Below are 12979 nucleotides of genomic sequence, written 5' to 3'. Positions count from 1 at the left end.
GTAGCTCTTTAACACCAAGAGCCACGCTGACTTGTTTTACCTGGCAGGGGTGCCTTCAAACGCTTTATCAGCTGCCTCTCCCAGTATTTCAGCTTTTAGGTAGTACAGCATCCGGACTCGCAAAAGGACCCTGTGAAAGGTGAACACATCAATGCAAACGTATCAGAGCCCATGAGCTGCCTATAACCTGCCACCCCCAAGTGGACACATGGAAATTCCGGGCGCTCCCAAGTTATTATGATGTGAAGTAATATATGAGAAAGCAGTAGAAAAACAAAACCCAAGGTATTGATGGCAGATGCTACTGTGATTATCCCCACTTCACATGGAAAAATGTATCTCACCAGCCATGTAATCACCCTGTAAGCCCTGGAGGGCAGTAGAAACACTGTTTCTCCCGATCCACAAGAGTACGCACCACCTCTATGGGGCTATAATGACCTCTAGGGCAGAGGTGCCTTCCAAGAGGCTGGTTACCAGTTTATTGATCTACTGAAGAGCAGATCATGTTGAATGGTGCTGTTTTCCGTTTCATTTGCATGTGTTAAAAATGGATATTTACAAGTCTTTTTCATGGCAATACTCCCAGACAGTAATCATGCCTTCTCTCCTGAGGTGCTCAGTTCCCTGGATTCTGCTCAGAGCATACTCAAGCTCCAAGGGAGGGCATGCGCCAAACATGTCCGAGACAAGGAAGTAAGCGTTTGTTGGGCAACTACTGTGTGCCCTGCACCATGCTGGGTACTGTGAGGCACAGAGCAAAAGCAAGCCTGTTCTTGAGGAGCCCACAGCAGTCTAACAGTGAAATGAGACCAACCATGAAAGAACTACAGCACGGAAGATGACCCTGGGAGTCGACGTATGCAAAACGGGGTGAAGGTAAGGGTAGGCACAGAGAAGCTGGCCCCATTCAGGGAGAGGCTTCATATTCACGGCTAAACTGCAAAGAAGTTTAGAAGAGTACTTGTAATTTGTACAATACCAGTCAAGACTAAAGGCTATTAAAAATAAAGGCCTACTTACACAGATAGGGACAGACCTCCATCTAAGTTATTTTAAAAAGAGAAAGAGAAACAGCGCAGAGCACGAATAGTATGTAAAATACACATTATTTTTGGGAGGATAAAAGGAGGATGTACATTCATCTAGGCTGGTCCATGCACAGAGTATCTCTGGAAGAACCTGGTTAGCAGTGGCTGCCTCTGGAGGGGGAAATGGGAATTGGAGGTGGGAGGAAAGGTTATTTATGGCAATTTTTAAAAAACACGTAAAGTGCCACTCTGGGCTTGAGTAGTAGGTGGCAACACACACAGAATTTTTAGAATGGAAAGAACCCTTATTTTTCTGGTATGCCATTCCTTACCTCAGCTGTCAGTCAACTCAAATAATTTCAAGGTTTATTTTTTTTAAAGCTCAGATAATAAGAGCTCTAAGAATTTACAACTGTCGTTGATCGTTCTACCTTGCTGACAGTGCCTGCTGGCCTCCTCAGTGAGAACTTCAGTGAGGAGGTCTTAGGTATGGGAATCCCAGCCTGCTTACATCTAGCCCAATCAGAGGAAGGTTTTCCTGATGATGTAAGATAGAGTGGTCTCTACTTCTTTAAACCGAAATGTGTTGACACTTGGTAGCATCTATGGCATGAGACAAAAGAATTTTAAGTGAACAGTATTCACTTATTCTCCAAATGAGAAAGAAATCAATTCAGAGGACAGATGGGCAGCTCCTCCCCAAGTGAGAGGATAACCCCAGCTGGCATCTAAACTCAAAGGGAAGGAGGACTGGGGCACGTTTGTAACACCCTTACTTCAGCCAGACAAAACCCACCAATATTTCGGTGGCATTACTGCTCTTTCCTTCATCTCTTTCTTTAAAATAAAACACAACACCACATTTTGTTGATATGAAATACACTTCCAGGAAGTGCACCTTAGATAAACATACAGCTTGATGAATTTCCAAACCGAACACACATGTGAATCCAGGACCCAGATTAGGAAGCAGAGCATGTCACCAGGACTCCCCTGACTTCTCATAGCCTGGATCTGAAACAGTTGTTATTTAACTTTTTAAAGTTCTTTCGCTGACAATTTCCTGTCCCTAAATACTATACCACTACTACTACTGAACAATGCTTTGAGAACTTATCACATGGCAGCATGTATTAGCTCACTTAATCCAAACAACAATGCTAAGAGATGGAAACTATTATTACCCTCATTTTCTAGATGAAAGAAAGAAGGCAGAAGGCACAAAGAGGTTAGTAATTCACCTGCTCATAAATCCAGGCAGTCCTGACCCCAGAGCCTGTCTCAACCTTTATCTGGTATGAGGGTGGCAATAAATTTGCTAACAGAGCCTACAATTCTAGAAGCTCCCAGTCCACTTTTGCTGAAAGAATTCTGCCTGTTCTCCAACGTACCTCAGGGCAAACCAGGACCCAAGATCAAAGGGTGGAAGTTTCAAGGAATCAGACTTCAGATTCAATACATAGAAGGGTGATTAATTAGAATCTGGTAATTAAATGAGCCTTGCAGAGAAATGGTAAGCTCCCATCGCTAGGAAGGCTCGAGCACAAACTGCAGACTCCCTGGCAGGGTTCTGGCAGGGAGTTCCGCAGAACTCCCATGCTGAGTGCAAGAGCTGCAAGGTCCCTGCTGGCTCTTGCTGAGCCAGGACTAAAGAGGACAGTTGTCTCCTTTGGATTCAGAATAATAAACAATAGTCAGCATCTCTGAACTCAGATAAATGCTTTACTGCATTCTTTTCTCTTTTTTTTAAAGATTTTATTTTTTTAACAGTAATCTACATCCAATGTGGGGCTCTAACTCACAACCCCGAGAACAAGAATCGCACACTCCACCGATTGGGCCAGCCAGGGGCCCCTATTGCATGTGTTCTTTGATCCCCAGCATCAGGCACACATTCAGGAAAAGTCTTGGGGATGGCGGTTAGAAATGTTAAGGGAATTCCTCAAAGGTCCAAACTGGTTCTGTTCATTATCTGTGATCATCTCTGCAGGTATCAAGGGAAGTTCTATGCCAACTTCGCCAGCTCAGCCTGTTTTCAGTGCCCCACACCCACATGTGCAGTAAGGAATGGAAGAGCCACACACTGCCGCTGTCACTTAGCAGGGTACAACCTGAGTCCTTCACCTTGCACCTCACTGTTCAGTGAATGTAAGGACTCTGATTCTGTCCCAGCTACAAGTACTGTTATTCTCCTAGCCGGTAAGACTCACAGTCATGAGTTAGCTGCTTTCTATATTCCTCATCACATATTACGGGTTATTCCCCAGTTGTGTCTCTCATAGTCGACCCTTTCTCCCCAATTCTACAGTTGGCACCTTTCTCTAGATCCTTATGATCCATACTTACATTACGACAGAACTCTCCTAGATGGCCACTTAGCTCTCGGTTTATCCAGTCCATCTCACTGTTGCCAGATAAAGTTTTCTCCCCAAACATCATTTTTTTACTACATGTCTCACTTATTAAAGAAGCATGGCTGCTTAATCTACAAGAGAATCCTCAGCCTGCAGTACAAGATCTCCTAGGAGTCCTCTTACCTAGGCAGCCTCCTCTTTCTATCTGTCCCCTACACGGTGACTCTGAGTCAGTCCCATGGCACATGCTACCAGGTCCTCTCCCAGGCAGGTTCTACCATCAATAGCACGTGCCCTTTAATTCTCAGCTTGAGAACTACTGTCCCAAAGAGCCTGTCCTTCTGTGCACGGTTTTTATTACTGTTTTGGGCACGAGACCTATCTTCAAAGATTTGGAAAGATGAAGGGAAAAGGATCAGACTTCATCTGTAAATGGTAAAGAACAGAACCTGACAACCACCGCAGGACCATTAGGTTGATGTCACAGGGAAGACACACTAACTTGTAAGTTGACAAACGCTTACTTCTCACTTAACTTAGAAGGTCGTACCCAGAGGTGTGGCAGCAGAGACCTTCTCACTGCCGAGCAGGAGTGCTGGGGAGACATGCCTGCAAGGCCTACGAAGCTGGGCTAGGTGGTTTCCAAGGGTCCTTTTTGTCCTGATAGATACTCCGTACGGTGATGCAAATATCCACGTGCAACTCGTCACTGTTTGGTGGCTGAGTGCCCTCTGACTCCCCAAACTAAACTTCACAAGAGCAGTTTCATTTTCCATCACTCTTTCCTTTGCCCTGCCGCACCCCCTGCACAGTGTTGGCCCAGGGATATGAAGAGTAATATCTCAAATGCAAGTCTGTCAAATGCCTGGAGGCCATGAATGGCAACAGCAAATCAGCAGAGGAAGCAACCTGGCGTGGGGGAGTGGGGCTGAGAGTAGTGGCCACTAAGGCCAGTCTTCTGCTCTTGCTAATGTGACCTCAGGGGCAGAAGGAGAGAAAGGGAAAGGAGAGGAAGCAGTAAAATCACAATGTCCTAACTGGATTTTGACAGTCAGGTCAGAAGTCCCCTCAGGGGTATAAGGGGCAATGGTAGAGAGTCCAGGTTCTGGGGGAGAGGAGATGCTGCCAAAGGAGGGAGACAGGCTTTATGTGAAGGGATCCCAACCAGTTTAGACCACATACCCTGCCTTTTCAGACCCTGCATGGTGGTACAGGAGCATCAGGTGGTCCCCCACAGCCCCAAGGGGATCCCAGGAGCCTGAACGGTCTGAATGGAACTGCCGCGAAGGATGGGGAGGGGCACACTCACTTGTTGCAGTGCTGTTTGAGGTGTTTCTTATAGCCGTCATCATGCAAGACCACCTCGGGGTTGCAGGTGGCCAGCCAGTCTGCATTCTTCAACTCAGGGAGCAGCAGCTGGTTCTTCGTCTTCTTCCCCTTCCTCCCTCTGGGGACTGGAGCAGACAACCCTGAAACAGAAAGGAAGGCCCATGAGCCTAGGCAACTTTAAACATGGGGGCAGAACAGAGTTGGGCTTAGGGTTGCAAGGAGGCAGCCAGGCTGTGCATGGCGGCCCTACGTGACAGACCCCCCTCCTCGGCCCACCGAGTAGTGCTAGTGGTGAGGTGATCTGCCTGGCCTCCAGCTCAGTAAACTCCAGGAATGTTCAGTCAGGCGGTAAGAATTTACTGAGCACCCCATGCAGACTAAGAACATCACCTGCACCCCTCGGGAACTCACAACCCGGCCAGGGAAAAAAGGGATGCTCGGTCTGAAACGTGAACGTGAGCAGTGGCCAAGCACAGGGAAGGAGAAGCACAGCACAAGAAAAGGCAGAGACAGGTAGAACTGGGGCACAACAGTGACATGCCAGAGAAAAACCAGAGCACATGGTGTGACCCCAGTTCCGTGCGGGAACCCTCGGGATGCTCTGGTCAGCACACAGGACTGGCCCAACTGTACTCCCGCAAAATACTACAGGCAGCACCGGATCATTCTGAGGGAGAACTGAAGGAAACCTCTTGCTCTCCCACAGCTAACATTCTCAGATAACATCTGAGGAAGAGAAGCCTCCCAAAGCACAGCAACCTGGGCAATGCAGAAGGACGGGAGCACACAGGAGCTGCCGCTTCTCAGGCCCAGCCCTGCCGCCGCTCACCTGAGTGGTTCTGGAGGGTCTGGGCCTGCCCGTCTTTGGTAGGTGTGATCAGTTCCCAAATGAAGCTCTTGATCTTCTCGTCCCCCTTGTAATGCTTGACACAGTAGACCAGCAGGGCCCGGCAAATCATCTCCATGTCCTTCTCATTCAGATGCCACTTGAACCGCCCGTGGGTCAGGATGTCCTTCCACCGGCCCCAGCTGGGAGTGGAAACACAGAAGGGCGTTGGAGGGAGGAAGGGCCATGTGTGCCCTCAACACTGCAGGACAAACAGGTGCCAGGAGTGCTTCTCATCGTCTGCTGAGTCTGCTAGTCACCCTGAGGGCTTTGCCCTGAAAGGCCTTCAAGGACCACATGCTGTATCACACCGAGGGTCACCGAGGTGACCTGGACCCTGAGAGCTTCATATGGCCACTTGAATGTTAACAAGGGAGGGACGAAACTATTTGGAGAGGGGAATAAATTTGGGATTAAGACAGTCCAGCTGCAGTATTCAAAAGCAATGGTGAGCTCCCAGAAACTAAACCTCGTACTTCAACTAGAACCAGAGCCCTGCACGAATCATGCCCTAACCGCAACATCTGCTGTGCTGACTCCATATATATCCTCGGTGGGGGGAAAGCAGGAAATCAGTACCAGGCAACAAATTAGTAACAGAGATTTGCCGTGACAAGCACATGAGAAAATCATGGCGCGTCTACAATATGGCAGCAGAGCGTACAACAACCGAGGGGGGGCCATGGGCAAAAAGCACGGTTCTCTCCTGCTCTAATGGGTCCTCCGTCAGCCCGGAGCGCTAGAGGTGACTAGAGACACAAACTGGACAAATCTCAGGGGCTGGAAAACAGCAACACACAGTCCAGGCCAATACCCACCCAAAGATGAGCAGGTTCTTCTCTACCCGGAAACACTCGGCTCGGAGGTAGCGCCTGGTTTTGTCATTGAGGCGTCTGGACCTCGTGGGCCTTTCGTCTGAGTCGCTATCTAGCTCCGAGAACTCCATGAGCTCATCCTCCTCAAAGGAGTTGTAGTGTTTGGTCTGCTTTCTCACTCGAGGCCGGTCGATCACTAAGCTCTCCTAGAAACAGAGAGGAACAGTTGGGGAGAGGACCCTTCTTCGTTCTTCCCCCGTCACGATGCATACACACACCCTGTCGCTGGTCCTGGGTCCTGAGGACACATCCGGCAGAGAACCACACCCCAGCCTCGTCCTCCAGCAGGTAAGGCTCTTCCTAGCACACCTGCCGTGTCCACGACAAGCAGAGGGGATTCTCTGAGACTCGCTGGAGTTGGAGTGTTCCCCAAGCCCCCGGCGCCGGCCGCCACCATCTGCTGTTTCTGTAGTCTTTCTAACAGTGCAGGCGGATGGCAGGCAAGGCCCCCCAGCACCCAGAGTGGCGGCTGCTCTTGCCAAGAAAGGCAAGAGTGGGGCACCCCAGCTGTTCTGCCCAGCATGGCAGAGGCAGCCTGCGCTCCGGAGACAGGATGAGTCGGACAGTCCCATCTGCTCGGCGACTTTCTCAAGATGCATACATTTCTTGCCACTTCATTCTCTGCCTTCCATGGGCGCTAACTCCTAACCTTTTGTCTTTCACTGAAGACAATCTCCAGCCCAGGATCTTCAACTCCTTCTGGCAGCTCCCCTACCAGAACCATCACCTCTTTTCCAGTCCCCACCATTCCTGCTCCTTACCCCTTCACCCCCACACCTCTTCCTAAAGCTTGGCTAAGCTCTGTGTAGCCCAGATACATTGGGGCATCACTCCTGCTTCAGTCACCTTGCTTTCCGCCTTCCATGCTCCAGCTGCTTCTAAACGTCTCTACGACAAGAGCTTTTTCCTCTCATCCCTCACCCGCCATCCTGTGCACAGAGTAACTTCTGGATTGTCACCTTATAAAACAGGTTTTACTAAATAGGTTACTCAAGGGACTTCAGACTCTTCCTACTAAAGAAAACAGGTTGGACTGAGAAAGCTCTGGGGATGGGACAGAAGAGTTAAGGCTGGGTGTGAGTTACTACATCAGCTAGATAGGAGCAGGGACTGTCTCCTGAGCTTGTGGGTTCATGAGAGTTCAACATTCACCCAAGAAGACCAGTAGAAAGTGATGTGCGGGCACTCTGGAGTGAGGTGACAGGGCCAGAGATGGAGGGAAGGGAGATGAACATTTCAGGGGTGCCTCCCAACAGGTGAGGCAGGTGTATTCACAAACCTTATCTCCCAACTCCGCAAAGGGGCATCACCACCTCTTTTTGTCACATGTCTTGCTCACTTGTCTCAGTGGGGTCAACTGCCTTGCCCAGAAGAGGCATGCAGTCAGGGGCAGACTGACATCGGACTCCGGTTTCATTCCACAGCTATTCTCTTTCTCATGTTCAGAAGTTAGAAAATTCAAGGTACAGAGAGAATGGAGGAGAGACCAACAAACCCCTTCATCCTGCTTAGTCCCCCCTGGAGTATCTGTCAGAGGTAAAGTTTCTTTCACAGGAAGTGTTGAGGCAGAGGTAAAATAGTCCCTTGCCAAGATGGGATGCTGGCCTGGGTCTGAGGGCTGAACTTGACCTGTGTGGCCAGTTCCAGTTCTAATTGCCTTTGTCACATTTCCCAGGTGCCCAACAGACTGTAGGTCCCAAGAGGTCATTTTAAAATTGTAACAGTGAGGGGCGCCTGGGTGGCTCAGTCGGTTGAGTGTCCAACTTCAGCTCAGGTCATGATCTCGCAGTTTGTGAGTTTGAGCCCCACATTGGGCTCTGGGCTGACAGCTCAGAGCCTGGAGCCTGCTTCGGATTCTGTGTCTCTCCTCTCTCTGCCCCTCCCATGCTCATGCTGTTTCTCTGTCTCTCAATAACAAATAAACCTTAAAAAAAAAAATTGTGACAGTGAACATTTATCAAGCTCTATGTGTCAAGCATGCTTTAAGTGTGTTACATATAGGATCTCACTTAAGAACTAAGGCTCAGGAGTGAATAATGACGAGCCATGTGGGAATTTATGGTCCTACAAGCCACAGCAAAATGTGGCAATGGAAGAGAACATTCTCAGTACTGTACCTTTTCATTCTTTGCTTCGGTGTCCAATTCAGCTATTTTAGCCCATTTCTGCCAAAAGTTTGGGTCATCTAAGGAAATATCTGTCCTGTTTCCTGAAGCCACAAAGCTAGCCTGTGAAGATAACAGAAGTCAATAAACTGCTCTTGAACACAGTACAAGCTGATAATACCACCTGCATTATTTCAAATTTACCAGAATCCCAAGTATGTTCTCCAATTGCATTTGAAGCCAAAACCCCTAAAAGAGCCTCCCAAATGAATGTGAAAATCTCAAGGCTGTTCTTTTTTTATTTTAAAGATTGGGTAAGGATATTATAATTTCCACCTCCAGGGTCATTTTTTGGAACTTAAACTTGGAAGCAGGAAGAATGCCCTGGAACACAATGGCAATGTGTTACTTGGTGTCTAGCTCCCTGCAAAAGGGTTGCTTTGTAAGACTTCCCTAGATGCAATTTTTCTTTCAGTTCACCACTTTCCAAATGTCTGCTATGGGAAACGCACCGGGGTTGGGCAGTATGAGGTATACTGAGATGACCAGGCACTTGTAAAGCACAAAATGTCCTACTGAGGAAGTCCTACATAAGCCACCAAACAGGAGACTCAAACAGGTCACAAAGCTCCCAGAGCCCACGGCCGGAGACACCTGAAAGTGATTTGGTAAGTGGCCTCATCAGTCAAATTTGAAATCCAGTGAGGTGAAGAGCAGGGGAAAGAAGCACCTAGAGTAGCAGCTGGGAATCTAGACTAACATCTTTTCTCATGGAATGAGCAAAAACCATTGCTTCAGTTTGAGGAATGGAGGGTTCAGCGGAATTTCAGTGCGTGGACAGTGATCACGGGGTGCTCTAAAAGGAAATCCAGAAGACCATTCAAAGGTTTTGGAGCAGTCTTTGCAAACAGTGAACAGTGCAGACTGTAAACTGAAGTGTCTGTCCTGTCTGCTGGAGATCAGCTCCCACTGGTCAGGAGTGGGGTTTTCTTTCTATAGCTTCTGACTCATTACTCAGAAACCCTCTAAAGAGTCTGTATTTTCTGTCTCACATAAAACCCACGTGTAGACAGATAATCTCAACAGTTTGCATACTGAAAAAACAAAGCCTGGCTGGTGAAGGTCAAAGAATAGTGTTTTCTTTTTGCTCCCATTCCGACACGGACTCTGGAGAAAGGTGCCATACCTTGGCAAAAGTAGATCCTTTCCCTTCAGACTGGATGGTGATGGTGTGGGTTCTCCTCTGCAGAATCTGGTCTATGTCTTCTTCACAGAATTTGGAGCCTTCATCTTCCTCGTCCATCAGCGCTCCATAAGCCCCTTTCCGGAGCAAGTCCTCTACTTCCATTTTTGAGAGCTGTTGTACCTGGACAGGTCACCAAAGGCCACTCACAATGTGGAAAATGCACAGGAGAAAAACAGCCTAAAATCTGGCCTTCATGATCCACTTCCTCCACTAACTGCACATGTCAGAAGACTAAAGATACGGGCCACAAGTTTTAGAAAATTAAAGCCCAGATAAAGATACTCAAGAAAACTATGGGGAGGGCAGACAGATAATCCTCTATAGGGAGCTCTGGAATCAAAGCCAGCACATGACCCAATGGCCCTAACATTCCTCAGGACATTGATTATTATCACATGTCACAAGCTATTGAAATTATGCACCACTGAAGAAGGTATGTTTAATGCTTTAGTTTGAGTCTGTATCTTTAAAAACCTCCAGATGTACTAAACAAGCTACAGAATGATGATTTATTCATTATTAAATAAATACATGAGTATTGGAAATGATGTCATTTCTCAACTAAAGAAAGGGTGCTGTGCCAAGTGTGATCTTCTCAATTGCTTGTTGAAAACAGGAAATGGGAGTTCAAAACACCCTTTCCTGGTTCTAATTAAGAATCTGGTTCTCTCTCTACCAATCACAAGAGGGAGTGCCAGGACTCCCAGCACTGGTGAGCTGAAGTATTATACTTAGCAACACATGCATAGCTAAGAGGATACAGAACATCTGGACTGAAGACAACTCATTGGAAGGTTTTAATTCTCAACCTTTGATGCCCTGAGTCCAGAGATTAAGGAGATACTCTGTTTTGTTGGCCTATAACTTAATACAATTTAGGAATCTTAGCTGCATTTTTTATCCCTGTGTAGGGGGGAAAAGATTTTATTAACTGCCATATTGCAAGCTGCTAACTTATTCATTTTTTTTTTCACTGACCATCATGCATTGAATATCTTTAATAAGCCAAGTACTGTTAGGGGCCATGGGTGATACAGATAAAATAGGTTTCATTATACCCTCAGGAAGCTCAAAGTCTGGAGTATGAGATAAGACATGGTGACAATAGATATTCAGAGTGTTAAGCGTTAAGATCTACGGACTTCTAATGGGCACTGTTAAAAATTCTGCTTACCGAAACGTTACTGCATGCTGGGCAATCCTACCACACCACTGCGCCTACAGATTTCCTTTATCCATCTGTAAAAGCAGAGACCTGACCCTGAATTATCCTCTGCTGTGGGGAATGACTCAACAAAGATGTGCAACCGGATTTAATTTAGTGAAAGTGAATCTTAAAACAGCTGTAAGAAGGGAGACCCCAGAGGGGCCCGGGCTGTGTGGCGAGTGTCCTGGGGGGCTCTGAGCAGGTCCCGTCATACTCACCCCATTGGTGCTGCCCTTTCGGTTTATGTCCTGAAGAACAGCCTTGTCCAGGCCCAGCTTTAGGCTGGCTTTGTCAAACATTTCCCGCTCATAGGAGTTCCGAGTAATGAGACGATACACCTTCACGGCTTTGCTCTGGCCTATCCGGTGACATCGGGCCTGAGCCTGGGAAGGAAGGAAGGTCATACATATCCCGTCACCAGATATAATGGCAACAGCCCAAGGAACAGGGAAATGCTTAAATGCCATGTGGCGTGAGTGGCCAGCTCTCACAGTTATGAGTCACGGGACCAATTTTGGAAGAAAATTCACCCAGATGTCGGCTGCCCCTCCAAACTCACTCATTTCTTCACGCATTATTTATTGAGTGACTACCACAAGCTGGGATAAAGTGATGAGAAGGACATGACTTCCTACACTCCCCAGCTTGCGGGCTGAGTGCAGCTACTCATTCCCAGGATGCTGTCCTGCTTTCTGGGAAAATGCCTCAGAGCTGGCAACACCAGTTTTTTTAACTTTTTCATCTTACTAGAAAGAAATTTTCACACAAAGACCAAAGTAGAGAAAAAGCAGAATGACCTCTTATGGATGATCCATTTTTTTTTTTCCAATCTCTACTATGCTCCCACCCTCCAAGACTATTATGAAGCAAATCCTAGGCATCCTATGGTTTCATACTTATGTATTTCAAAAAAAATTTTTTTTACATTTATTTATTTTTGAGAGACAGAGAGAGACAGAATGCGAGCAGGGGAGGGGCAGAGCGAGAGAGGGAGACACAGAATCCGAAGCAGGCTCCAGGCTCTAAGCAAGCTGTCAGTACAGAGCCCGATGCGGGGCTCAAACCCACGAACCATGAGATCATGACCTAAGCCAAAGTTAGACGCTTAACTGACTGAGCCACCCAGGCGCTCCCATACTTACGTATTTCAATATATAATTCTTTTTTTTAATCAGTGCTGATTTGTTTTAAGTTTATTTTGTTTTTAGTATTTAAGTTTGTTTATTTATTATTTATTTAAGTTTATTTATTATTTTGAGAGATAGATAGATGGATAGAGATAGAGAGATGGACAGAGAGCGAGCAGGGGAGGGGCAGAGAGAGAGAGGGGGAAAGAGAGAGAATCCCAAGCAGGCTCCACACTGTCAGTGCAGAGCCTGACGTGGGGCTTGAGCTCACAAACTGCGAGATCACGACCTGTGTGGAAATCAAGAGTCGGACGCTTAACTGACTGAACCACCCAGACACCCCTCAATATATAATTCTAAAGATAAGGACTCTTGTAAAATAATGCTGTTGCCACACCTCAAAACATGAACATTGGTACTAACAATCTCACCAACGTCCCAATTTCCCTGCTTATCTCATGTGTATTAATAAGTACGCTTATTTGGATCAGGATGCAAATAGGGCCCATACGTTGTACTGGACTGATAGAGCTCAAGTCTCATTCTGTAGATATCCCTTGCCTTTGACCTCTCCTTTTTCAAATGCAGGTTTTTTTGTTGGAGAGACCAGGTGTCTGTCCTCTAGCTTCTCAGGGCTCACATGTTGCCACCTGTATTCTGGCTGTGGTGTTAAACAAGTTCCTCTGGTCCCTGCATCTCCTCTAAACTGGGAACTGTATCTTGAGACTTGATCAGGGTAAGATTTGATTTTTGGCAAGTGTATTTCTTAATGGTGTTTGCATTTCCATCAAGAGGCACATGATGTCTGATTGTCTTTCT

At 47.1% G+C, this 12979-nt stretch overlaps 1 protein-coding gene across 1 annotated transcript in view; it reads right to left on the bottom strand.

Annotated features, from left to right (window-relative positions):
• The window catches only part of CHD6 (chromodomain helicase DNA binding protein 6), a 155647-nt gene that overhangs the window by 46341 nt on the left and 96327 nt on the right, over positions 1 to 12979 (bottom strand). The window contains 7 exon segments of the mRNA XM_053890241.1: positions 41 to 130; positions 4695 to 4854; positions 5544 to 5743; positions 6419 to 6621; positions 8593 to 8703; positions 9767 to 9946; positions 11252 to 11416. Coding sequence (XP_053746216.1) covers positions 41 to 130; positions 4695 to 4854; positions 5544 to 5743; positions 6419 to 6621; positions 8593 to 8703; positions 9767 to 9946; positions 11252 to 11416 — 1109 coding nt within the window.

Source organism: Panthera pardus, unplaced genomic scaffold (genome assembly GCF_024362965.1).
Source record: "Panthera pardus isolate Hobbes unplaced genomic scaffold, ASM2436296v1 HiC_scaffold_25, whole genome shotgun sequence".
NCBI classification, from domain to species: domain Eukaryota; kingdom Metazoa; phylum Chordata; class Mammalia; order Carnivora; family Felidae; genus Panthera; species Panthera pardus.
The sequence above is the reverse complement of the archived record's forward strand: the minus strand, read 5'-3'. Positions and strand labels throughout refer to the sequence as shown.